The 26960-nt window shown below is 45.5% G+C and overlaps 1 protein-coding gene across 1 annotated transcript in view; it reads left to right on the forward strand.

Annotated features, from left to right (window-relative positions):
• LOC309545023 (prostaglandin reductase 1-like) overlaps positions 1-26387 on the forward strand; it is a 71264-nt gene extending 44877 nt beyond the window's left edge. The window contains exons 8-9 of the mRNA XM_082244126.1: positions 3838-3956; positions 26073-26387. Of these exons, the coding sequence (XP_082100252.1) occupies positions 3838-3956; positions 26073-26183 (230 nt within the window). The 3' untranslated portion in view covers positions 26184-26387. The remainder of the gene's footprint in view (positions 1-3837; positions 3957-26072) is intronic.
• Positions 26388-26960: the final 573 nt, after the last annotated feature.

A 26960-nucleotide genomic window follows, 5' to 3' on the forward strand; every position in this document is an offset into this window, starting at 1 on the left:
CATCAGGGAGGGCACTATGGGCTCTACGGGCCTGTCTTCGAATACGCGGTGGCTGCGGGCCACTACTTGTGCTAGCCACCGCACCAGCTTCAACTGCACTTAGGGGACTCGCCACGTCACCAGGTCTTACTGCAGTGCTGGTTGTACTAGGTCCAGGTTGTACTAGGCCGCTGGCGCTTGCCAGGTCGCCAGAAAAATGAGCGGCACTAGTAACCACACTCTGCTCCATACGAGCACCCTGCGATTCCTGCATTTCAACAACTCCAGAATGGGGTCGGGTACGCCTGGGTCTAACAGGGACCCATCTGTCGTCGGAGCTATCTGTCAGGGAGCCGCTGCTGTCATCTGGTTCGTATACTGACCCTGATTCTGCCGGTGAGGCTTCCCCATCGCTCTCACCTGACATGGTCATTATACTGTAAATAGCTTCATCACTGTACGAACGTTTAGACATTTTGGTAACTAAATTTACCCGTACAGTGATGCGACTCACAGGTAATAAAAGCACCTGGTTGTCGAAGACTATTTCAAGCGCTACCAAAAAAACTGCTAATGCTAGCAGGGATCAGGCCTGACTCTGCTAACACAGCGGTGTTTTTTGTAAGTGACAGTAATCTATTGATTACTACACTTACCTGGGTGAAAGGGTTAAACGCAGGTGCTGGCCGGAATCAGTGCTGATCGTGCAAACACCGCGTTTTGGGAACCCTAAACTATGGGGGCGCTAGTATAGCTCTGATCAGATCAGATATTGATCTGTTCAAACACTATACTAGAAATGGAAGTGTATGTGCGTGCGTGCGTGTGTGGTAATCAGGGGGTTACTTCTAAACTATGCGCTGGGGATCTGGGGGGGGGGTGGCGGGGACCCTAAACCTCCTTTGGGAAAGAAACTAGCTAGCTAGCGCAACCTCAAGTCACAATGACACTAATACAAAATACAGTAAAAACAGTATATTATGTGTGTATTAGTGCTAATGTGACAGAGGGTGTAGGGGTTAACGGGATGTGATCAGGGGGGGATCAGGGGTTTAAATCTTTATTGGAAGGGACTGGTGGGTATCCTACGGATAAAAGAAACGGTGGCAAGCGCTAAACCTGGTCACAAGTCACACTTATACGGGTATATAGAAAATGCTATATACTGTATACAGTGTGCGTTGTGGCAGGGGGTGTAGGGGTGATCAGGGGGGGATCAGGGGATTAAATCTTTATTGGGCGGGTGGCGGGGACCCTAAACCTCCTTGGGACACAAACTTAGTCGCCTGCGCTAATTCTGATCACAATCACACTAATACAAAAATACAAAAACACAGTATATTACGTTTGTATTAGTGCTGATGTGACAGAGGGTGTAGGGGTTAACTAGCGGTGATCAGGGGGGGGTCAGGGGAGATCAGGGGCTCAAATCTTTATTAGGGGGGGGGTGGCGGGTAATTCAAGTGGAAAAAAGGGGGTCGCAAGCGCTAGACCTGACCACAAATCACACTTATACGGGTATATAGCAAAATGCTATATACTGTATACGGTGTGTGTTATGGCAGGGGGTGTAGGGGTGATCAGGGGGGGTCAGGGGCTTAAATCTTTATTGGGCGGGTGGCGGGGACCCTAAACCTTCTTGGGACAGAAACTTAGTCGCCTGCGCTAATTCTGATCACAATGACACTAATACAAAAATACAATAACACCGTATATTGCGTTTGTATTAGTGCTGATGTGACAGAGGGTGTAGGGGTTAACGGCGGTGATCAGGGGGGGGTCAGGGGAGATCAGTGGGTTAAATCTTTATTAGGGGGGGTGGGGGGTAATTTGAGTGGAAAAGGGGGGGTCGCAAGTGCTACACCTGTTCACAAATCACACTTATACAGGTATATAGGTATATGCTATATGCTGTATATAGTGTGTGTTGTGTCAGGTGCTGTAGGGGTTAATTGGGGGGGGGCGATCGGGGGTGAAATGTGCCTATCTAAGTGTGTATGTACGTGCTTGGTGCTGTACTTACAATTAGATGTGCTCTCCTCTCACGCTGGATCCAAAAAGACCGTTGGGAGGGGAGGGCACATCTCCTCTAAGCCTGTGTTTACATTTCACAGGCTTAGAGGGAGATCTGATTGGGCAGGACCGATCAACAGGTCCAGACCAAAAATGATTGGCCTGGACCTGATGACTGATCGGTTCTGACCCCAATCGAGTCATCGGCGGGACCGCGGGTGCGCGCGCGCGCGCACCAGAGCGGCGAAGGCTAGTGACGTACCGCTACGTCACTCTGCCTGGCCGGGGCTGACCGCCGCAGTATATAGTCGTGCGGCGGTCGGCAACCGGTTAAAGTAACGCAGTGCCGAAACGCAAAATATGGCCTGGTTATTAAGGGGGCAAATCCTCCTGGTCCAGAAGTGGTTAAACTCTTTCCATGGTATGTTTACCGGAACAAATAAGAGACCTGTATTGTAAGGGTTTACATGCACCCTCAGGACTGAAACTGTACGATTAAGGCAATGGGGATGAAGTGATTTTTTTTTATATGACGAAACGCATCAAGTTGACACACACGCTGCCTTGTTCTGAGTACAGCCTGGAGCGCACGCTGCAATAGGTTTGCAGCGGTGCGGCTTTCCGGCAAGTGTGCGGGCAACCCACGCAGGGCGTTTGAGGCTGGGAACAGCTTGTTTTTTTTTCCTATATATGAATCATTGTTGTCCTTTTTTTAACTATTTAATAAAAACCAGAGAACACTACACTATGAGGAGTCAGTCTCTTGTGTTTCCAAACGGTAACGTCTATAAATGTCCTACAAAAAGCAAGTTTGGGCCGATGGACCAGAGATCATGGGGATCTCCTATGCGTTATTTGATCTTTTTTTGCTTTAACGTAATAAGCTGATCCACGGAGCCGGCAGCCTGTGAAGAGGGAACGGAGGTCTGCTGTTGTAAACACAGCAGACCATTGTTCTCTCAGCTATCCTCCTATTTAGGAACACAGTTCTCAAGCCCATCCCCCTCACAGTTAGAAAACACCTCCTAGGCTCACATTTAACCCTTTGATCGCCCCTGGGTTAACCCCTTTCCATGCCAGTGTCATTATTACAGTAACTGCATATTTTAGCAGTGATTACTGTAGTAATGTCACTGGTCCCCCCAAAGTGTCAAAAATGTGGATTGGGGTCCGATCTGTCGCAGTCCCGGTAAAAATCGCTGATCGTCGCCATTACTAGTAAAAAAATAAATAAATAAAAATGACACAAATCTTTCCCCTAGTTTGTAGAAGCGATAACTTTTGTGCAAACCAATAAAAATACTCTTATTGGGTTTTTTTTTTTTTTTTTTTAAACAAAAATATGCAGCAGAATACAAATTGGCTTAAAATGATGAAAAAATTCTTGTTTTTTTGTTGTTTATAGCCCAAAAAATAAAAATCGCACAGGTGATCAAATGCCACCAAAAGAAAGCTCCTATTTGTGGAAAAAAATAGGACATCAATTTTATTTGGGTACAGCGTCCCAGGACTGCGCAAAGAAACGCAGTGCTGAATTGCAAAAAAATGGCCTGGTCATTAAGGGGGGAAATCTTCTGGTCCAGAAGTGGTTAATATGGGTACATGGCGATGGCCATACACAACAAGTCTTCCAAAATCTTTTATTTGTTGAAAGGCAGCAAATCAGCCACTGTACAGACACCAGTTTAAAAGCCAAGTACAAATCGCAGTCATTAGGGTGACTTCAAAATATGTGAAGAAAGCCTTTGTGATAACTAAGACTTCTGTGCGTGACCATCATGGGTTATTTATTTATATTTAGTGAAACATTTTCTCAATGATCATGTTGATGCTTTCTCATTAAAGGACCTTACATACAGCCAACTATCCTGTCTAAACAACTCCGAATGGAAGGATTCATTGTGTATCGTTGGGCGAACAGATTTGGGGAAGGTGGGAAGCAGCTCCTGCAATGGGTTTTAGAGGTAAGACTATTACTCGGATATTTACACCTGACATTCTTAAGAGAACCAACGGGACAAGGCAAACAATTTTTGTATTTTAAACCACTGTTCTCAAATGAAAGCAACTGAGCATTTCAGGCAGCTTGGTGAAAAATCTTCTTGCAAGCCAGTTCTTCCACTTTTTGATTTTTTTTATTTTCTTATTTATTTATTTACCTTTTTCCTAAATAAAATTACATACAATTTCGAAAAAGGGGCCCTTGTTCTCTTCTCTCTCCCACCTCTCCCCTCTCCATTTTTTTTTTTTTTTAGAACAAGTTTATTTGTGGTAAAAGAAAAAAGGGTACAAAAAACATGGTATAAAACCAAGCATTACAGAAGGAGCATAGAAAAGGTGCATTTTTTTCACATTTAATCCATACCAAAAGGGGATTAAACTTCTTAGCATATGTATCAAAACATTTGGTAAGAGCTAAAACATATACGTAGATAGAAATGATGTGATCACAGGGAAAGTATGGTGGTCAGAGGAAGGTGTGCCCACCCGGCAGATCAACAGCGGCAATAGGTCAAAGGCCATGAATGTCTCACACGGGGTCTCGATTGCTCCAGGTTAGCGAAGTTCCAGACATCTATTCCAGACTTTGTCAAATTTGACAGGGAAACCTCTATGCATTTTTAGATTAATCTTTTTTATAACGGAGAGTAGAGTTTAATTCCAACATCCATTCCTGTATGGTAGGGGTGTGGGCCTGCATCCATGACTTAGCTATACGTTTGCGTGCACTAAAGAGTCTCGCAGGGGCGGACTGACAACTCATGGGGCCCCCGGGCAATAGGAGATCATGGGGCCCCCTGTGTCCCCATCCACACTCAAGCCACACCCACACAAAGCCCCACCTACATATTGCACTACTCACAATTGCTTTAAAGCAGCAATATAAGAAAAGCAGTGTGCCACCGTCTAGCAGCAGCTAAACTGTAAGGAGGGCTGTGTCCAGGGCCGGCGCTACCTATAGGCAAGGTAGGCGCCGGCCTAGAGTGCAGATCAGTCGGGGGCGCCGCCCCCACGCTACCCCCCCTGTGTGTTGCTAGGTATTAGAGGCGGAGGTTGGTGGTGTGGCAAACCAGTTGGGGCGGGGCTGTGCGCGTGATAGGGTGAAGAGCTGGCAGAGGTGATCTGAGTTTCAGGCTGCTGCTACCTTACCACCCTAGTCTGTCCATATACCACCCTAGCCTGTCCGTATACCACCCTAGCCTGTTTGTATACTACCATAGCCTCTCCGTATACTTCCCTGGCCTGTCCGTATACCTCCCTAGCTTGTCTGTACACCTGGTGTGAGGAAGCGAGCCGGTGTTGCCATTATTTGTCTTCAGTCTGCCCCTGGCTCCACCCTCTTTTCCCTGCCCATGTATATGGTGGCAGGGGTGAAGATTTTTTGTGGCGCCGCTCTACCTATTTCTTTAGCCGTGGTTCCCAGGCCTCTCTCTCTCTCTCTCTCTCTCTCTTTCTCGCCCGGGCCACCCGGCAGTGCCCTAAATGCACGTAAGGTCAGTCCGCCCCTGGAGTCTCGTGTAGGAATGTGGCAAAAAATCTATCTATGTCAGTATCGGGTAGTAATCCAAGGACACAGCACCTAAGGTCTTGCTGCAGCGGGGAGCCCATGTGATCATGCAGGAATTTTTATTTGTGTCCAGTAGGACAGAATTTTCGGACAGGTCCATATAAGATGTACAAAAGTACCCAACCGTATGCGACACCTGGACGCGTGGAGGTGTAGCACTGCCAGATTTTCAGTCGTACTATGTAGCATCCCAACTCTCCCACTTTTATTACTTCCAGAAACTGGAGATGCTCCGCTACCAAATCCTTGTTTGTAAGAGGGCGCACCAAGCAGCTTATACACCTTTGCAGGTGCTGTTGCGGGGACAAATGTCATTGACTAATGCTTGTGACCGGCTGCTGCTTCATCACAGACAGATCTGGGGCATAGCCCTCAAAACTGAAAGCAACCCACATCCATACCCCAACTTGTGTGCTCTACTTAAGCCAGGTGTTATGTGCAACGGGTGCATTCCAATCCTTAAAATAAGTTTAACCTCCCTTCGCATATGCTTATTCGGCATCTCCAGCTGAGGCATGCAGTACTGACCAAGTTTTCTGCTTGGATCCCCACTCTTTCTGACATACCCTTACTGGACATTGTGATGGGAGACACCCACACTAAATTCATATCTGCAATTTACACTGAATTACGCGATACGACTGTTAAGACTGTTAGCCAAATAGTTGAGGGTGCAGGCTCCATGGTTATTTGACACTGGCCCCCTGGATGGATCAGAGTGGGATGACTGGCCCAAAGCTGGCTTCACCCAAGCTTTCTGACCGCATGACGCCACTCTATATCTTACATAAGGCTTACTTAACCTCGCTTAGAATTTCCCAATATCAACCAAAATCAGTTTGGCTTAAAGGAGTTTACCGCAGACCGCTGCGATCGGTGGTAAATACCGCGATTGGCGCTCTTAAAGCGACAGTACTCTTGTGTTTTTTTTTTTTTTTGTGAATTTGCACTATGGAGTCCCAACAGAAAATTCACCCTCAGACCCACTTCTTGCAACTCCCGGACAGTCTGGATCACAGTCGCTGGCCGCGATTTCAGCTGCCCTGAAAAGCCTGGCAACTAAAGGTGATTTAGTAATGAATAAGGTTGATAGCCGAAATAGCCCCTGCTGCCTTCTCTTTCTATGGAGGTGTCCTCTGATTCAGAGGCTGATGGGGTCAACCTGAGGATTGTCCTCGCAGTCAGACTGTGAAGAGGACCTGTCTTCAGCTGCAGCGCGGGAACGCGCATTAGTGGTAGCCCTGATTATTTCAGTAAGGGATACTATAAAATTGGCTGATAAGCCCACGCCAGCAGGGACGCAGGTGGCTTTTGGCTCCCAGAAGTTTTCAAAAGCTGACAGGGTTTTTCCCTTGTCCCGACACATTTCACGATATTGGGAATGACCAATGGCGGCGCGTTAAGCATGTGTTAGTGGTGCCTAAACACGGGTACCCTTTTGCTGAAAAGGTCTCCAACCGTTGGACGGTGCCACCTAAAGTGGACCATCTAGTTTCCAGATTGAACAAATCTACCCTTGTGCCTGTGGAGGATTCCCCAGTTTTTACAGATCCAGTGGACAGGCAGGTGGGATCCCTTTCCCACCATCTTCATGTACTGGCGGGTTCCATTTTAAAACCGATTTTGTGTCTGTGCTAGTCTCAGATGGTGACGGAATGGATTAGGGGGTTTGCGGGAGTCTTTGGACCCCGAAACTGTTCCTCCGGAACAGCTGGACCTGTTGGGCCGGGTGATCCAGGCACTGGTGTTCCTGTGGCCAGGGTCTCAGCCACGGTCATTGTTTTAAGACACATGATTTGGTTGAAGAAAAGGCCTTAGCTGATCTCCCCTTTCTGGGAGACAGGTTGTTTGGCGACTCTTTGGATAAGTTGATCAAGGGAATGACTGGTGGGAAGAGTACTCTTCTTTCTCAATCTTTCAAGGGTAAGATACCCCGTACTAAGCAGGGTCCCTCCTTTTGCTCATAAAGTTTTTTTCGTGCCTCCAGGGCGCAAGAAAAAGGTAAGCCGTTCAGAACTTCTGGAGGTGCTAAAAAGCCCTGGGGAAGTGCTCTCCAGCCTGAAGGGCCGCCCTCAACCGACTCAGGGGTGGGGGGGGGTAAAGTCTGTGCTGCTTTAAGGAACCCTGGACTGCCTTCATTCAGGACAATTGAGTTTGCAAACTGGTTTGTTCCGGGTACAGGATCGAATTCCTTTCCTGGCCAGGGGACAGGTTCTTTCAGTCAAATCTTCACCTGTCTCCAGAACGTTTGAAGATCTGTGGGAGGCTGTGTGAGATCTCCTGGCTCAATGAGTGATTGTGCCGGTCCCCCAACAGGAATGCTCTCGAGGTTCCTATTCAAATCTGTTCACTGTGCCCAGAAAGGAGGGCAAAGTGCGTCCAATCCTGGACCTCAAGGCTCTCAACCGCATTGTGCGGGTGCAGAAGTTTCGAATGGAGTCCATTTGGTGGGTAGTGGCATCTTTGAATCAGGGGGATTTTTTGGCTTCCATCGATCTCAAAGATGAGTATCATCACGTCCCCATATTCAAAGGGACATCAGCAATTTCCTCCGCTTTGCGGTGGCAGAGGAGCCCTTGGGTTTTGCCTCGGCTCCCAGAGTTTCTACCAAGGTCCTAGCCCCTTTGCTGGCCTTGTTGCGTCGATGAGGTATCTCCATTGTGGGGTATGTGGACGACCTCCTGTTGCGAGCAGTTTCCCATTCGGATCTGCAGGACAATGTCTCCATCACCATTTGGACCCTTCAGGAATTCGGGTGGACAATCAATGTCTCCAAATCTGCCCTGACTCCGTCTGTGCAGGTCACCTATCTGGGGTTGATCCTTGACTCTGCTCTGGCGAAGGCCTTCCTTCCCTTGGACAAGCTTCAGAAGTTGCAAGGGTGGTCAGGTTGCTGATGGAGGCCGATCAGTCCTCTTATGGGCGTGCATGAGGGCTCTGGGTCTGATGGTCTCGACCTTTGAAGCGGTCCCGTTTGCTCAGTCTCACACGAGACAGCTGCAGAAAGAGGTTCTGTCAAAATGGATCAGAGATCCTCGGTCTTTGGACCAGAAGATTCGGTTGAGCCGTCTCATGAAGTCGGCTCTCTCGTGGTGGCTCCAGTCACCTGTACTATGCCGAGGCAAGTCCTTCCTGACGGTGTTTTGGACGGTGGTCACCACAGACGCCAGCCCGTCAGGCTGGGGTGGAGTGCTGGGGAAGCTCTGTACCCAGGGAACTTGGACGACAGAGTCTTCCTTGCTGATCAATAGCCTGGAGCTGAGAGCAATCAAGTGCTGCCTGCTTCACTAGACAAGTTGGCTACACGGCTCTCCGGTTCGGGTCCAGACAGACAATGCCACAGCCATGGCTTACATCAATTATCAATGGGGCACCAGGAGTGCCTTGGAGGCCAAGGAGGTGGCCGAGATTCTGGTTTGGATGGAACACAATGTTCCGGCTCTTTCCGCGGTCCACATCCTGGGTGTGGAGAATTGGCAAGTGGATTGCCTGAGTCGTCAGGTGTTGGATCAGGGGGAGTGGTCCCTGCATCCAGAGGTGTTTCATCTCCTGTGTGCCCGGTGGGGGACTCCGGAGGTGGATCTGTTTGTTTGCGTCTCGCCTCAACAGGAGAGTTCAGAGGTTTGTGGGCAGGTCTCGGGTGCTCTGGCCAACAACACAGACGCTCTGGTGGCTCCTTGGAGTCAGTATCGCCTGATTTATGCCTTTCCTCCGCTAGTTCTCCTGCCGAGGTTTCTTCGCAGGGTGGCAATGGAAGGCATTCCGGTTGTTCTGGTGGCACCAGACTGGCCTTGGCGGTCTTGGTACGCAGAACTGGTAAAAGTTGATAGTGGATCCTCCATAGCGTCTTCCTCTGCAGGAAGAGGGAAGATCTAGGGAAGATCTTCTAGCTCAAGGACCGATCTTCCATCCTGCTTTACGGTCGCTGGTTTTAACGGCATGGCAGTTGAAAGCAAGGTGTTGAGGAATAGAGGTCTCTCTGCTTCGGTGGTTCCTACCCTTTTGAAGGCCAGGAAATTGACCTCCAAGGAAGATCTATACTCGTACGTGGAAATAGTACATTTCATGGTGTGAATCGCTGCATTGCACCCTCGCTCTTTGTCGATAGCTAGGGTTCTGGCCTTTTTGCAGAAAGGGGTTGAGCAGCTTTTGGCGTTGGGGACTATCAATTGCCAGTTGTCGGCCTTGGCTATGTACTGCCAACGTCCGTTGGCTACCCATAGTTTGATTCGCACCTTCATTCACCGGGTGCGTCATCTGGCCCCTCCAAAGAGATCCCCGTTGCCTCCGTGGGATCTTAAACTGGTTTTGTCTGTTCTTCTTCAAAAGCCCCCTTTTGAGAATATTGGGGAGATTTCTCTGCTTTTTTTGTCGCAGAAGGTTGCCTTCCTAGTGGCTATCACTTCTGCCCACAGAGTCTGAGTTTGCGGCGTTGTCCTGTCTTTCGCCTTATTTGGTGGTCCACAGGGATAAAGTGGTCCTCCGTCCTAATCCGTCTTTTCTTCCTAAGGTGGTGTTGGATTTTCAACTGAATGAAGACCTTGTGTTGCCTTATGTTCTAAACCTGAACATCACAAAGAGGTTGCCTTGCACTCTCTGGATGTGGTTCGGGCGATAAGAGTTTATCTGACGGTTACGAAGTTCTTCAGGAAGTCGGACTCTTTGTCCTTCCAGGCGGTCCTCGCAAAGGTTTGGCTGCGTCCGCTGCTACCATTTCGAGATGGATCAGGCAGACGGTTGTTCAGGCTTATTCAATCAAGGGTCAGGTTCCTCCTTTCCCTGTGAAGGTGCATTCAGCTAGAGCGCTGAGTGCGTTTTTGGGCTTTTCGCCATCAGGCCTCTGTTTGTACAAGTTTGTAAGGCAGCAACTTGATCGTCTGTTCACACCTTTACAAAATTTTACAAGGTGGATTTGTTGGAATCTTTGGATGCCTCTTTTGCAGGCTGCTGTTTCATAAGAGAATTTTGGTTTGTACTTCTCTTCGGGTCTTTTTTCTGGGTGAGCTCCTGTTTGGTTGAGCTCCATGTTGCCCGATTGGCTAAGTTTAGCCTGTTGGAGTTGACGTTACTATCTGGTTGCATTTTGTTCGCACCCCTCATACCTACACTGCTTTGGGACATCCCACTCAGCTCATGTAGATGAGGCTGCGTCTGTCGAGGGATGATCGAGAAAATACGATTTTTGTAAGATCTTACCGTAAAATCTTTTTCTCTGATGTCCGTCGACATGAGGCTGCATCTGTCGACGGACATCAGAGAAAAAGATTTTACGGTAAGATCTTACAAAAATCTTATTTTTTAGCAAAGAGAATGGAAACTCCCCTGGAATTAACGGTGTAGGTAGCATGATGGGCCCAACCTATCCACGGGCGCTTCAGAGCTAATTGTAGTTGACCTGTAACATGGGTCTCCACCAATACCACTATATAAGCTTTGTAAGACTTAAGACAACTAAAGACAGAGGAACATTTTAATTTATCCTGAGACAACGGACATTCCATGTGAGAAACTTCACGGTGGCCATAAGGGGGTTGTATTGGGAATAAGGAGGATATTTGCAACGGGGGAATAAGGAGGATATTTGCAACGGGGGGTCCCCAGAGCAGGTCTACACAGTTTGTGATGCACCCAAGAAAAGTAATGCACCTGAATCATAAAACAACTCATCAGATAATACCCCAGTAAGGATAATTCATTGTAATCATCCATTTTAAACAACAAAAAACAATAATCCCCTCCCCCTCTCTGCTCTCCGCTTCCCCAACTGTGCGGGAGCATAAACCCAAGGAAGAGTAGGCAAATAGAAACATAGGTGAAAAGGGCCGCAGTCAAAGTGCCAGCCCCATAGGCTGACCAAAGGAAGCCCCATAGGCAGAAGAAAGGAAGGCCATCTCTTCATTGTATCCAGCAGCTGATTGGAGCGAACAATCACTGGTAGGTAACGAAACGGTAGTAGGAATCACAGCGCAATCCAAGTTCAGTTTCCGCATCAAGAGGGCAACAGTGCTCCTGGCATAGGCTCCCAATTCCTGAGAAAAGATAAGGCAGGATGCTGGATATTTCCAGCCAGATAAATGTCAAGAGAAACACTGGAAGCCCAGTAACGTGGTGCCCACAGGGTCCTAAAGTCGAGGAGAACAGTATGGATGCAGGGATCAGAAGGACATGAACAATAAACAGGATAAAGTTGTGTCAGGTAGGTAGGGGCCAGGCCAGAAATAGACATGAGTAGCAGTCATGTGAAGCACCACACTGCACCAACCAAGTGACTAGGGCGCAACAAATTTGCAGAACTCACTAAACAGAGAAAACATACCGCAGCAGACGGGTGTCAGGGTATATAGTATAGAGACAGACCATCCGTGGTACATGGCAGCATGATTCCAGGTGGTGGTGAGTAGTCCCATCAGGCAGGGCGATTTCTATCCGCATCCCTCTGATCCAGCCACTCCGAGGCATGGTCCGGATCCTTAAAGAAGCGTGCTCTATCATCGCACACCACTCTCAAACAGGCGGGAAAAAGCATGGCATATTTCAAATTATGCACGCAGAGGCGCCTTTTGACATCAGTGAAGCGACTTCCACCGAGAAATCGGGGAAAGCTGCAATGCGGCCATTTTGGAATGGAATGTTGCCACGTTCTTGTCAGGCGCAGGATTGCATCATGGTCACCATAATTAAGAAATTTTGCAATAAATGTTCTATGTGGTGCGCCCTCGGGGGGGGGGGGGGTGTCAGGCAGGCATGCGGCGGGCATGCTCCACTGCAAATGTAGCAGAAAAAGCATCTCTGCCATAATGGGTGATCAGGAGCAGGGCTGGTGTAAGGATTTTTAGCACCCTAGGCTAAACCTCATTTTTCTGCTCCACTTGGTTCCGCCCCTGACTCAACCCCCTTTGCCCTGCCCATCCCAAAATCTCCCATACACACAGATTACAGCCAGATGCATGTAGCACCCTCATACATAGGTGCTAGGTAGGGAGTGTATTTGCTCTGCCTGCTTATCAGGGGAGTGGCAGGCAAAACCTAGTTACTCTTCTGCTTATCAGGGAGTAGGATTTCTATTCAGGCCTGTTGCATGTGTCCAGGGTGTGATTCATCTGGGCTGAGGGAGTGTCCCTACTGTATCCAATAGGGAGGCCTGTTGGACAGTGGAGGAAACCCAGCCAGTGACACACAGGCTTTTGTGGCTGTGGGTTGGCACAGACAGTGGTGCATCCTGGGATAGGCTATAAAAGTCAAGGGCACATATGGCAGGGTGTCTTTGGGTGGGAAGCCAGGTCCCGGAAGGAGGGTGATGGAGGGGGTGCCAAGTTAGAACCCTGAAGAGAATAACTAAAGTAAGAACCGTTTAAAATGTAATCTTTACTTCAGTGGCAGGGTGAAGTAGCGGCTTTGCCGCACTCTACAGCTAGTTGTCCTCAAGATTGTGCATAGTTAATAGTTGGAGTATCCCACTCATCCCTTCTCCTATCCTAGTTCTAAATTAAACACAAAAAAACAACATCCCCTGGATTGATTGACTGAGCCAAGGACTTTCAATGCTGTTTGCCTGCTATTAGTTGCTAAGGGTAACCCAGGGGAATCCAGAAAGTGTAATTCTCAGCAGTCCTCTAGGGGGCAGTGCTACATACATTACATCCTCCATACACAGATTACAGCCAGATACATTATATCCCCCATACACACACAGATTACAGCCAAATACATTACACCCCCCATTCACAATCATTAGTATGGAGAGCTTCCCTCTAATCAATTCCTATATTGCAAGCTTCATATGACATTAGAGAGAGTTAAATGGCTTACTAACCCCAGAAAAGGTAGATAAAAGGCTCCAACAATGGCTGCACATGCCAAGCAGCTCAGATCAATCTGGGGCGGTGGGTGTTCTTGGAGCCCCTATCTAGAAGGGAGCGCTGGGCCTCTCACATGTGTCTAGGTGGAGCACACACAGCCGTCAGTCAGAGGAGGGGAGATTTCAGCAACAAAATTTCCACAAATGGCTATTTAATTCCTTTGTTTTTTCCTTTTTTTTTATTTTTGCTTTGTTCTGGTTCACCTTTGGTTTTTCGGTGTCTGCCCCTCAGTTTGGATGGCTTCTGGACTTGAGTTGCTTATCAAAGTTGTGTCCCTCACTGGATTTTTGTACTTTGCCATAAAGTACTTTTTCTCAGAGTTCATTGTGGGACACCCTCCCCTCATATGCTATAATGCTATAGTTTCCTAGTTGGGCTGTCTGCTACAACTGAGCAGGTGTGAGGTGAGTGGATTTATAGCCTCGAGGGGGCTTGCCTTCAGTTTTCTTTGTCACAAGACAAAGAACTTCCCACAGGGACTATGGCAGGTAATGGTTTAAACGATGCAACCCTCCTCCGATTGGGCAATCTTCAGGAAACATACACAAGAGGGCACCTAGTGATTACCACCAAAACCATTTATTAAAAATGCACAACAGTGTTCTATTCACAAAAGTAAGATGAAATCAAGCTTCTCAAATGCACAGCTCCAGCAGGTAAGACTGGTTTCTCATCTGATGCCAAAGGGTGGAAAAGCTTGCACATTTCAGGGAAAGATCCCCTTCCTCCAGAGCTAGCCCAACCAAGCAGTGAGCCACTATTTTAAAATAGAATTATGGGTAACTATTTTTTTTTTTTTTTTGGATCAGGCTAGGGATAGTTCTAACCCCTGTCAGATTTTTATTTTTTTACGCCACATGTGTGTCCCATTGTGGAGATTTTCCTTCCCTTCCTGTCCCATAGCCAAACAGGAAGTGAGAGTAAATCCTTGAAAATTAGGGGAATTTTCCCGGGGACCCCCAGGTCACCAGAACTAGTGTCCCCATTGGAAGACTTCGCTCCTTTTTTTTTCTTTTCTGGGGACAATCCAAAATGGTGGTATTTTCCTTTTACTTTCACTTTCAATGATAATGGTAAACAAGACAAATAGAGAGGGTGAATCTCCTTAACCGCTTGCCGACCGCCGCAAGTACATATACTGCGGCGGTCATCCCCGGCCAGGCAAAGTGACGTATGGGTACGTCACTGGCCTGCGAGCCAATAGGGGGCGAGCGCACGCCGCCGGAGGTGAGCTCCCGCCCCCCCGCTCTCTCACTGTGATCCCCGCATGTGTGACCGGCGGACCCGATGTCTGCCAGTCACTCGCGATCGTCCGTTACAGAGGGAGAAAGGCAGGTGGCTAATGTAAACAAAGCCGTCTGTCATTCTCCCTTGTGTAACAGCAGAGATCATACGGTCCTGCTATGTAGGATCGTAGATCTCTGCTGTTACATGAAAAGCCACATCCCAGCACAGTAAGAATCACACCCCTAGGGACACACTTAACCCCTCCTTCTCAAATAAAGTTAACCCCTTCCCTGCCAGTGTCATTTTTACAGTAACAGTGCATATGTATAGCACTGATTACTGTAGTAATGTCACTGGTACCCCCAAAAGTGTCAAAAATGTCAGTCAAGTCCGATCTGTCCGCCGCAATGTCGCAGTCCCGCAAAAAAAAATCGCAGATCGCCACCATTACTCGTTAAAAAAAAAAACAATAAATATGACAAAAATCTTTCCCTTAGTTAGTAAATGCAATAACTTTTGCGCAAACCAATCAAAATACGCTTATTGCAATTTTTTTTTACCAAACATATGTAGGAGAAAACAAATTGGCCTAAAATGTTGAAAAAATTATGATTTTTACATTTTGTTTTGTTGGGAATTTCATATAAAAAAATGTGAAAAATATTGTTATTTTTGCAAAATTGTCGCTCTTTTTTTGTTTTAGCGCATGAACAAAAAAAAAATAAAAAATCGCACAGGTGATTAAATACCACCAAAAGAAAGCTCTGTTTGTGGGAAAAAAAGGACCTCAATTTCATTTGGGTACAGCGTCGCACGACCGCGCAATTGTCCGTTAAAGTCACGCAGTGCCTAATCGCAAAATATCCCCTGGTCAGGAATGGGGTAAAATCTTCCGGGGCTTAAGTGGTTAATGGGGACACATACCGCAATAAAACTGACAGTGTTCTAATCCTTCTCCACTCTATCCAAAACTAAAAAAAAGTTTTGCTTTTAGTTATACTTTTAAGTGTTCACACATTTGAGGACCCACCCCACATTCATAAAAAAAAAAATGATGTATGTATTTTTTCTCATTTTCTTCAGGGGACTGGTGTTTAACCGGTGAGGGGGGGTTAAGGTTGCCCCGCTCATTTGCTTGCTGTGTGGGTGTGTCCTCAATTTGTGAATACTTAGTGGCTCACTGCTTTGTTGAGCTAGCTCTGAGGAAGGGAGTCTGTCCCCTGAAACACAAAAGCTTTTCCACTGTGTGGCATCAGATGACATACCCGTCTCTCCTGCAGGAGCTGTGCATTTGATGAGCTTGATTTTATCTTTCTTTTGTGAGTAGAACACTGTCGTGTGTTTTTTTAATAAATTGTTTTGGTGGTGGTAATGCACTAGGTATTTGTTTCATCTTGTGTATTTATTTATTTATTTATTTATTTTTTTAAGTTTTCTAACCCTAGGCCACTTATCAAATCTGTTCCTCAAAGAACTCCAAAAAAAAGACTAAAGCCCCGTACACACGTACCGATCGTCGGCCGACGGAACGTCCTACAAATGTTCGCGGCTGGTGTGTTTGTTGTTTGTCTGTTGAAAAGTGCTCCAAACTTGCCCAGGACATTTGTCTTCCGACAGAAAATGACGTCAGTACGTTCCACGCACGTTCGCCGCTACAAAAGAGGAAGTGAGTGTTTGGCCGTGACCCTTCTGGGCATCTCGCGCTGATTTCGGTAGCATTTGTTTGGTTGACGACATTTCGCTATTTTCCGAGACATCGTTCGAGAATTTATTATGGCGACCGTGAATTCGTCCGTTGCTGTCGTTAGTGTTGGAGTTTTGGCTCTGAGACGACGTACGAGCAATAGGAAGAAGAAGCGGACCTCCTGGACGAAAAATTGGTTGCTTAACCGTGATCAATTTTCTCATATGTCCTTGCTGAGGGAGCTCCAGGAAAATAATCCTGATGACTTCAGGAATTATTTGAGGATGACGGATCCCATCTTTTACCGTCTTCTTGCCCTGGTGTCCCCCTATATTCTGAAGCAGGATACTTGTATGCGGCTTGCAATTACTCCTGAGCAAAGGTTAATTGCGACGTTGAGGTATCTTGCAACAGGGAGAAGCCTGCAGGATCTGAAGTTCACCACAGGCATCTCCCCCCAAGCACTTGGAGTCATCATCCCTGAGACCTGCTCTGCCATCATCAAGGTCTTGCAGAAGGACTATATCAAGGTATGTTTTATTTTTTCCATTACATTACATGTATTACTAGTTTCACCTGAATTATGATGTTTTTGGATGTACAGCAATTGACACAGGCCATTATTTGTAAACTACCCTCTGTCCGCATGCACATAGTAGTAAAGATGTAGATTATCTTTAACCATTTGTAAAATTACCCACTAACCACCCCACCATTCTCTCCTATGTGTCCCTAAACGCATTGCCTGTTAACAGTATTTTGAATTTGGGTCATTTTATTGCTTTCCCTCAAACAATTATTCCTTGGCCAATGTTTTAGTACCTAGTTAATGATTTATCTAAAATACATCAGTCCATCCATTCCCACCTATGATTCTGTATGTTTATGTAATGATGTTAAAACCTTCACTGACCACAAGCCCTAATTGATGTATAAATGCCCAGTTTTACTTACCCATCCCCCCACCCACATGCTAAATCTCAAAGTCAGCATATACCAAAGCTCAAGTTCAGAGGTCTTCAAACTATGGCCCACCAGTTGTTCACGAACTTCAATTTCCATCATGCCTAGTCATGTCTGTGAATGTCAGAGAATTACAAGGCCTCATGGGATGTGTAGTTCTGCAACAGCTGGAGGGCCGTAGTTTGTAAATCTCAGCTCTAGCTGGTGAGTATAATGGGCCATACACACTAGAAGATTGTCAGAACAATTTATCCTTCTGATTTACCAAAACCAAATAATATGAGGTCCAACAAACACTTTCAAATCCTATGCAATCTGGTAGGCCCTTGCACTACATAGAAAAGTTAAATCTGCACGAAAAAGTCTTCAGAGAATCTTCTAGTGTGTATGGCCCTTTACAATATAAGAACAATAGGAGGTTGAAAATAAATGTATGTAGATGTTACATCCCCATATCCAAACCTTTGCCTTCCTGTTGTATATTTTTTTAGCAAGTTGCATAAGCATTTAACAGACAACTGTGTGTGTAATTAATAATGTGATGTGCTCAAGCACTAATTTTTTATTTTTTTTTTTTATTTTTTCCCCACAGTTTCCTTCAAACGCAGAGCAATGGCTGGAGATTTCTGATCAATTTCTGGAGAAGTGGAATTTTCCCAATTGTGGGGGTGCTATTGATGGGAAGCACGTCCGCATTGTCCCCCCTCCGAATTCCGGCACATTTTATTATAATTATAAAGGTTTTTTTAGTATAGTCATGCTAGCCATAGTTAATGCAAACTATGAGTTTATTTTTTTGGATATTGGCAAAAATGGCCGCAATTCGGATGGGGGAGTTATTGATCAGACGGAGTTCGCTCGTCGTCTAAAGAACGGCACTCTGAACCTGCCATCCAGGGAGCAAACTGTTGAGGGTATGAGCTTTGTGTTTATCGCAGATGAGGCTTTTGCGCTTGGGGAGCATCTCATGAAGCCCTACCCTCAGAGGAACCTCACCCCAGACCAAAGGATTTACAACTACCGGTTGTCCAGAGCTCGCAGAGTTGTGGAGAATGCCTTCGGGATAATGGCCAACCGGTTCCGGATATTCCTGACGTCCATAAACCTGGCACTGTACAAAGTGGATAATGTGGTCTTGTGTTGCTGCATTTTGCACAACTTCCTACGCAGGAATGCACAAAATTATGTCTTGCAGCAACTGGATACTGACCCTGCTATGCCAGGTACAAGTGGAGAGGCCCAACCTTCTAACCAAGTGGAGTCCATGACGTCAATGGAAGTTGGACGGTCAGCATTGGCATCACACAGGGCCCGTCAGATCCGCCAGGAATATCTGGACTATTTCGTGGGGAGAGGAGCTGTGTCCTGGCAGCAATCACTGTCACAAACACATTAATCTTGTTAAAGATTGGACACACAAGATAAATGTCAGAGATATATTATTTTTCAACACATTAAACAAAAATTGCAATGATTCTGTATTGTGGATTATAATCATTTGGGCACATATGCCAAACACAATTATTTGGGTTAATCATGTGTTATATATGTGTGACTTTGGAAGGGTTAATACATTCATCAGTGTGTTTCTTGACTGTAGTCTCTCACCAGCTGATCCAAAGTGATGATGGCCATGTGTTATTTTTTAGCCAGTGGTGTAAATACAAGGGCCTTCTGCACCCCACAAAATGTACACAAACCCTGTCACATTGAGAACTAGGTCACACCCAAGGTTCATCTAATGTCACCTTATATTGGTGTTCATTGTCCAGAAGTTGCCCATACTATATATTTCAGATAATACATTAGGGTATTAACAAAGTACCTACACCTGTTATTATGTTGTGTTCATTTATGACATCCTTCTCACTGCCCACCAATGTTAGGATATGTCAGTGTTATGTGAAACTTGATCATTGTTCATCTCAAAGTGTTATATATATACAGGTAATGGAAAGTGAACTAGAGCAACGAACAAGCAATACACTATAGATTACACTGATCTCCCTACACTGATTGCTACTGGCAATATCAATGCCATATTGAATCCTAGGACTGCTAGTACCTTGAGTGTTGAGTCACACTTATGCGATGCGGGAAGTCTGCGACTTTGCAGCCTTCCAGCATTGCATAAGGGTGACCCGCCACTTACTTTTTCCACAGGATTGTATTCCACAAGTGTTAAGCACTGTGCGATCCAATCCAGATACATCAGAAATAAAGGGTCATGTGCGACTTGTATGCGTGTTCAGTGCGAATGTAGCCATACAAAGTGTATGTCTCAATTCACACTGCACATCTGATGGCATGTAATATCGTAGCGCACTGCTCCTTTATTACATGCGATCAGATGTTCATGCGAAAATCAGCTATACAGTTTGTATGGCTCAATTCGCACTGCACTCGCACAAAAGTCGCACATGATGCATTTATTCAGCCGCATCAGGATAGGATCGCACAGTCGTTCAAACTTGTGTGCTCCGATCCTGTGTGAAATGTCAGATCGCACTGTGATATGCGTTAAAACTGGGGGTATCTTTAACATTTCATTGACACCTCCAGCAACTTGCATATGGCAGTGTCCAAAATGCTTTCATTAACATGTAAGTATGTGAATAGGACAGCCATCATACATTTAGTGCTTCTTTACACAGCTTTAGACCTCGACCCCCCAACGAAAGTCTAATAAAGAATTGAACACACATTGTTGAATGTAAAAATGTTTTAGTATCAAACATTCACAGGGTTAGGGTTAGGGTTAGGGTTAGGGTTAGGGTTAGGGTTAGGGTGTTGGAAAGTGCTTTTCCCAAACTTGGGTACACTCTTTAACATCTGAGTGTCATAAAACTGGCCTAAAATATTATATAAAAATGGGAACATCCCAATACAAACTGTAAAAAATTTTATAATAATTATTTTTAAAATTTGGCAAGCATGTCCACAAAATCACGCATCTTTCCTTGCAATGCCGTTGCAGTCTCTTTTATTTGCTCGAGGTCTGAGCAGCATTGAAGAGCCTCACGGGTCAATTTGGCCAATGTGCAAGTGTGTAATACATGATCTGGAAAATAAAATACAACGGAGTCAATGTGAATCACCTACATGAGGTCATAATATAGAAACATTTGGTGTGCAGGTAATCTTTAAATTCCTCTCGAGTTAATACCTACCCTGTTCTTATGCTCTTTTGCCCTAGGCTCTTCATCTTCCTCCTGACCTCTTCCAATGCTGTTGCTGATGATTCTGCCGGTCTCCTGAGCTTACTATATATTCATTAGGGGTGTGAACGCATGATGACGTCATTGTGAGGGCATGGTTGTAATGTATATATATTAAGATGCAGAGACCAGAGACGGGCAGAATGCACGGCAACAGCATTGGAGGAGGACAGGAGGAAGAAGAAGAGCCTAGGGCAAAAGAGCAGACAACATAAGAGCAGAAGATTGGACAGCAGAAGACTGGAGAGGAGAAGATCCAAAGAGCAGAGTGGAGAAGACCGGATGAAGATATTTAAGAACATTTCATAAACGTCTCCTGTCGTTATTCACATACACTTCCATTTATGTGGTTAATGTGTAGGGGTACTATGTACCCCATACCCATTCACATAGTGATTGGGGTCTGGGATCTGGGGGCCACCCTTTGTTAAAGGTTGCTTCCAAAGTCCTAGGAACCCCCTGGCCGCATGACCCCCCAAAACCACCAGACAGGGTTGTGGGGATGAGGCTCTTGTCCTCCTCTACATGGGAGTAAGGTGCTTTTGGGTGTGCGGTGCAGAGGCCCCCTGGCCCAAAGCAACAAAACCCCCCCATGTTGAGGGCATGTGTCCTGCTGTGGTCCAGGGGGTGTTTGGTCCGCTTGCTCGTTCTCTTTCCTGGCCTGACAAGCTGCATGCTTGTATAAGGGTCTGGTAGGGGTTTTGGGGGTAACCCACGCTGTCTTTTTGTTGTGGGCATACCCTCAAACTCAATACCACACACAAAAGGCCTGGTTGTGAACTTGGGGGGACACCCACGGTGGGTTCTTCAATTTTTTGGTGTAGTTCCCCCTCAAAAATCTTCACAACGCAAGTGGCCCCGCAAGTCAGAGCATCCTGATCCGACTTACGGTGCGACTTCCATTCAAATAAAGAGGCTCCCATAGGGAACTAGTGTTGTAAATTGGAGGCTAAAAATAACACTGATAAAAATCATTATGAAAAAACCTACGTGGGCACACAATTGGCTCTTGGACACTTGGTCCTGGTTCCTCCACAGTTTCTGAACTGGCTTCCATGCTGCTTGGCACGTTGCCAGGAGATCGGGCTTCTGACCTGGCTGGGGATGCCACATCCTGGCATGATGCAACATCTGCAATGTAAATTTGTAAGGGAATACAAGAATATAAGGTTAAACAATCATTGCAAATACACATATTTCTATGATCCCACTACACAAAAATCTGTGACTACCAACCTTCTTGTTGCTCTGGTGTCTGGTCACTTGTAGGCTCCACCAGGATTATTTCCGGCATAATGTCTTCATCTACATAATACAAAACATTGGCCATATCATAAAAGTCACAAGAGGTACATTTGTTAGGACATGGTGCCCTGCTTGATAGCTCTTTTAGTAACAAATATGAAGACATGTACATGGTTATCTACGAAAAATATGGTACATTAATGTTTGACAGTGCATAGGAACCAATTACCTTTAGTGGAATCTGTGCCACCTTCTGTGCCCATGTCCTCCTCTTCTTCCTCCACTGCAGATGGAGCTGCCAAACCTCTCCTCCTCCTTTCCCACTGTTTGGCACGGAGTTTACGTTTTTCTCCTATTTAAAGGTTTGAATAATAATCTGTGATTAATAGGAATGTTTGCTGAGAAGATTCGTGCAGGAAAGAACGTTCGTTGCAACACAATACATATATTTTTCACTATGGCTTCCTGACTTTTAATGTCATATACTAAAACATCAACAATAGATCGATCAAATCACGACATGACAACTAAAATGAGTAATCTAACTTTTTACATAGACATTATAATCTAGACATGTTAATACAACATACACCAAATTATAAAAAACATATTGCATGATTAAAAAAATAAAGAAAAAATAAAACTTACTTTTTTTCAAAATCCGATGGATTTGGGAAAGCTGATCCTGCTCACGGTGTTTGAGGTCAGACCATCGTTTCCTAATCTGATCTTTCGATCGCTCGACACCGAATTTTCTGACCAAACAGGCCACCACCTTGTCCATGATGCCATCTTTCCTGGCATTGGGCCGCTCGTAATTTGCCAACTTTCCATCGTAATCCATTTTTTCTAAAATGGAGACCATCTCCACCATTTCTGGCTTTGACATGGGTGTAGCCCTTGATTTTCGGGTGGCCCAATCACTTCGGCCCCCACTAATTGAGCTCCCAGATTGTTGAGACATGGTTCCTAATTAAACAATTATTATTCCACTGCCTCAGGTGTGAGTGTCGCATGTAGGCCTGATCTTCGGCACGTACACACCCCTGCACAAGCCCGCCACTGGAGGAGGAGTTGACGCCTGCGCTGTATTTAAAGGACGCCAGATCGTTCGGCCGACGATTCGCTAGCGGACATATCGAGAGTTGGAGCACGATCGAGCGGCGAATCACGACTTTTCCCCACAAACAAAGGTACGACTCTTTTAATAGAAAGTGTGTGTTTTGGGCCCTATACAGCTTTTATTAGGAATATCTTTATTATGTGCCAAAATACATGCTCTTTTAATATGTTTTGTGTTGTTTTGTGTCTTGCAGGCATATACTGTCCTGCAATATGGTGGACAATTTCACCACCCACAACTTTTTAATAAGTTTTATTGATGAGTTCAGGCAACTGCCGTGTTTGTGGCAAGTGAAGTCCGCGGATTATAAAAATCGAAAACTCCGAAAACAGGCCATGGAACATTTGGTGGCCTTCTACAAGCCCGTCTATCCTGGGGCAAATTTTGAGTATATACGCAAAAAAATAAACAGTATTCGTACTGCCTACAGGCGGGAGTTAAAAAAAATAGAGGAGTCCACCCAGTCTGGAGCAGGGGCACGGAATGTACATGTACCACGGCTGTGGTACTATGATAACATGCGGTTCCTGGCAGACACCTTGGAATCCAGGCCGTCAATTTCTACACTGCCTTCTACATCGGCAGAGGGCTCAGTGTCGGTAGATCCAAGCCAGGATGAGGATTTCCTGGAGGAGAGTTTTACTCAGGTATGGCATTTCACAATATATTGTCTGCTAAAATGTAATCATGTAACAAAATTATAAGCTAAACCATAATTGACCCTTTAGGTAAACGGGCATAGCAAGGGGTTGGCATGACAGGCAACCGCCAGGGGCGCAGGCCAAGGGGGGTGGGTCACAAAAACATTGGCATTGTTTTATTGTTTATTTTAACAATCCACTCAGCCTGCACACCCCAGAACCCCCAGTTTGCAGGCGGATTCATGCAGGTGTAAAACATTGAGAGCAGCTTCATGCAGGTGTAAAACATTGAGAGCAGCTTCATGCAGGTGTAAAACATTGAGAGCAGCTTCATGCAGGTGTAAAACATTGAGAGCAGCTGAGCCAAAAGACCAGGAGACTGAGACTGCCTCTCACTGCATCCCCAGCACCCCTCCGGTCTTACAAACACTGCTGCATCCCCAGCACACCTCTGATCCTTAGAAACACTGCTGTAGCCTCAGCATTCCTCTGGCTCAACCTTTTTTAATACAAAACTAACAGCTCCTGCAAATGATACATCCATCCTTGCTTCCATGTCTCTGGTCTCTCACTCTGGGTCAGCAAGGCAGGTGGCTTCCTTATTCATGTTTCCCTGCACTGCTTCACCCTCAATGCCCTACATCAAGCCCTCTGCAAGTTCAGGCCCCTCTCTCTCTGCAACCCCCTCCTCTCTCTCTCACACCCCCTCTTTCTCTCCCTCTCTCTATCTCTCAACCCTCTCTTTCTTTTTCACACCTGAGACAATGATTGCCCACTAGAGAGCTCTACACTGGGCAAACAAGGGGCAAATTAGAAACTTTTAATGCCCTTTAATTTTTTTTTGGGGGGGTGGGTTACAGTTTTCCATTGATCTTGGGGGGGGGGGGGGGTTGTTGCCAAATACAGCTCCTCAACAAGGGCACTGGAGACCCTAGATATGCCACTGTATGTAAAGTCTGCTATTTGTTCACAATAATATAACAAACATGACTTTTTATATACACTATAACATTCTAATCAATTGTTCATTTCATCAACAGGGAAGTGTCACTGAGGAGGAGCCAGGTTGCAGCCAGGAGCCTGGGGAGCCTGTGGAGCCTGAGGAGCCTGCGGAACTCTTTCCACCACCACCTCCTCCTGCCAAACGGAGGCAAAAGAGGAAACACATAGACGACATCACAGATGAATTCATACAGGAGGCCACCATAGCCCTCCGTAGGAAACCGGAGGCAAATGAGTCCTTCGGGAATATGACTGCCAAAATCCTGGATAAGGTGGACCTCAGGCAGTGTCAGTATGCCAGAAAAATTATTCTGGATGTGCTGCAAAACGCTGAAAACGGCATACTTAATGAGCACAGCCATGCATGCCAGGAGCACCCGTGCCCTCCACCTCCACCTCCACCTCCACCTCCACAACACCCACCACCTCGCCAAATGCCACATGGCCAGTGGCAATATGGCCAGCAGGATCCAAACCTGCCCTCATGGCAACCTGATTATAGCTATCACCAACTTTAATTTGTGTAACCCCCTATTATTTACTTTACCCCTGTTTGCCAGTTTCTAGTTTAATTTTGTCCAAATGGACCTTTTTTATGTTTAGTTTATTATACGGAAAGTATTGATGTTTGCTTTGTTTTTTTTTTGCTGAGATCCAAAAAATAAAGAAAATTGAAAATAAAAAATGGCCTATCTGAATTTGTTAACATGTTTAATATTGTGCATAACCTGAAAAATATGTTTTAGACATTAATTCATAAAAGAATAAAGGGTCATATCAATAGTTAGATCTTTGGTGTGAAAATACAAAAATAATGGTGAAGAGTTCAAATTATTTAATTATAAAATTTGATAGAACAGATAGAATAGACAAACATTATCTTCATCATAACAGAACACATGCCTTTTTATTAGAAAAGTATGGCATTATGAGCAGCATCTTCCTTCTTCTCACATTTATCAAGATAAGCATGTGCTCCGCATTTCACCTATTTCTTGGACTTCCGCGAGCCGAAAGTTCTTTCTGAATAAAATGTTGAGTTTACTAGAGAAAATTCTTCCGGGAACTCATTTGGTTTGATCATGCGTGTTGGGATTTGTAGCTGTGTGTCGGCAGAATTGCGTACTGACAGGCGAACAATCGTCCGTTCTGGTGTCGGCATACAAATATTTTCATGTTTGCAAGAAAGACTTTTGTCCGCGGATTGTGCGCAGACATCTGTCGGAGGCACCATACTAACACGCGTACAATCGGCAGATCCTTCGTCCACCGACGTTTGTATGCCGACGATCGGTACGTGTGTACGGGGCTTAAGGGGAATCCAAAAAATCATATTTTTTTGTAGTTGTTAAACAGAAAAAAACAAAATGCTACCAACAGCATTTTCAACATACCAAAAGATAGTAATTAACATAGACTTTATACCTTGTGGGTTTTCTGTTGACTCGCATGATATAATATTTTTTTTTTTTTTTGCTTTTTTTTTTATCTCTTCTTGGTTAATTTCTTAATTGCCAAACTAAACTTTTATTTTATTTTTTTTTTTTCAGGGCAAATTGAAATATCATGAGCACATCACCAATGGATTTGAAAACATGCCAGCAGGATTCATGGGAATGCTCAAGGGAGAGAACACTGGGAAAGCAATTATCAAAGTGTAGATTTTTATTCATGGAAAAGGGGAAAAAAACAATTGTTACTTTTGCTGACTTCTCTGGAGAACCTATCCTTATCCTCCCTTTCTTACTGGGCCACTTACTGACCTGGGCAGGTGTCATGGCACTTCAATAGCTGCATCCTTTTTCTGAGTTCTTGACTTACTAAGATGTAAAGCAAGGATATGGATGACCATCCTGAAAATGTGCCTGTAAAAACAAATTGGCAGTGACCGCCACCTTAATTCTGGCCTGACAGATTTCCTTCACTAAACTAAACTGTTTTTAGAAAAAAAAATTATTAATAAACAATCTGAACATCATATGTGCCTAATCTTTTCTATTAGAATAACCGTCCATTAAAAGATCTGTGTTGATCACATTTGATTAATTCTGTTTGCTGTCATATCATATTTTTTCTGTAGGGATAAATAGTCCCCCCAGTCTCCACCATACAATCAATCAGCAGGTAGTATGGCTGAACGATATTTGATGTAACATCGAATATCGTGCTGCTGGCGTGGGCGATAGTCACATCGCCATATCATGCGATATTGGGGACTCACAGTGAAGGTAGAAGAATACAGCCCCACATCCGTTCCACATGTTAAGTCTGTCCTACACTGTCCTGACTGAGCGGTGAGCAGCGCGCCGTGAGCAGCGGCACAGGGAACCAATCCACGCATTCCTGCACACCTGATTGGTTTGGTTTGCTGTACTCATGACGTGATTGGTTCGCTGTGCCGCGCTCACCGCTCGGTCAAGAGAGCTGCAGGGCAGACT

This window comes from Pelophylax lessonae (genome assembly GCF_965119305.1).
Source record: "Pelophylax lessonae genome assembly, chromosome: 1".
Classification (NCBI taxonomy): domain Eukaryota; kingdom Metazoa; phylum Chordata; class Amphibia; order Anura; family Ranidae; genus Pelophylax; species Pelophylax lessonae.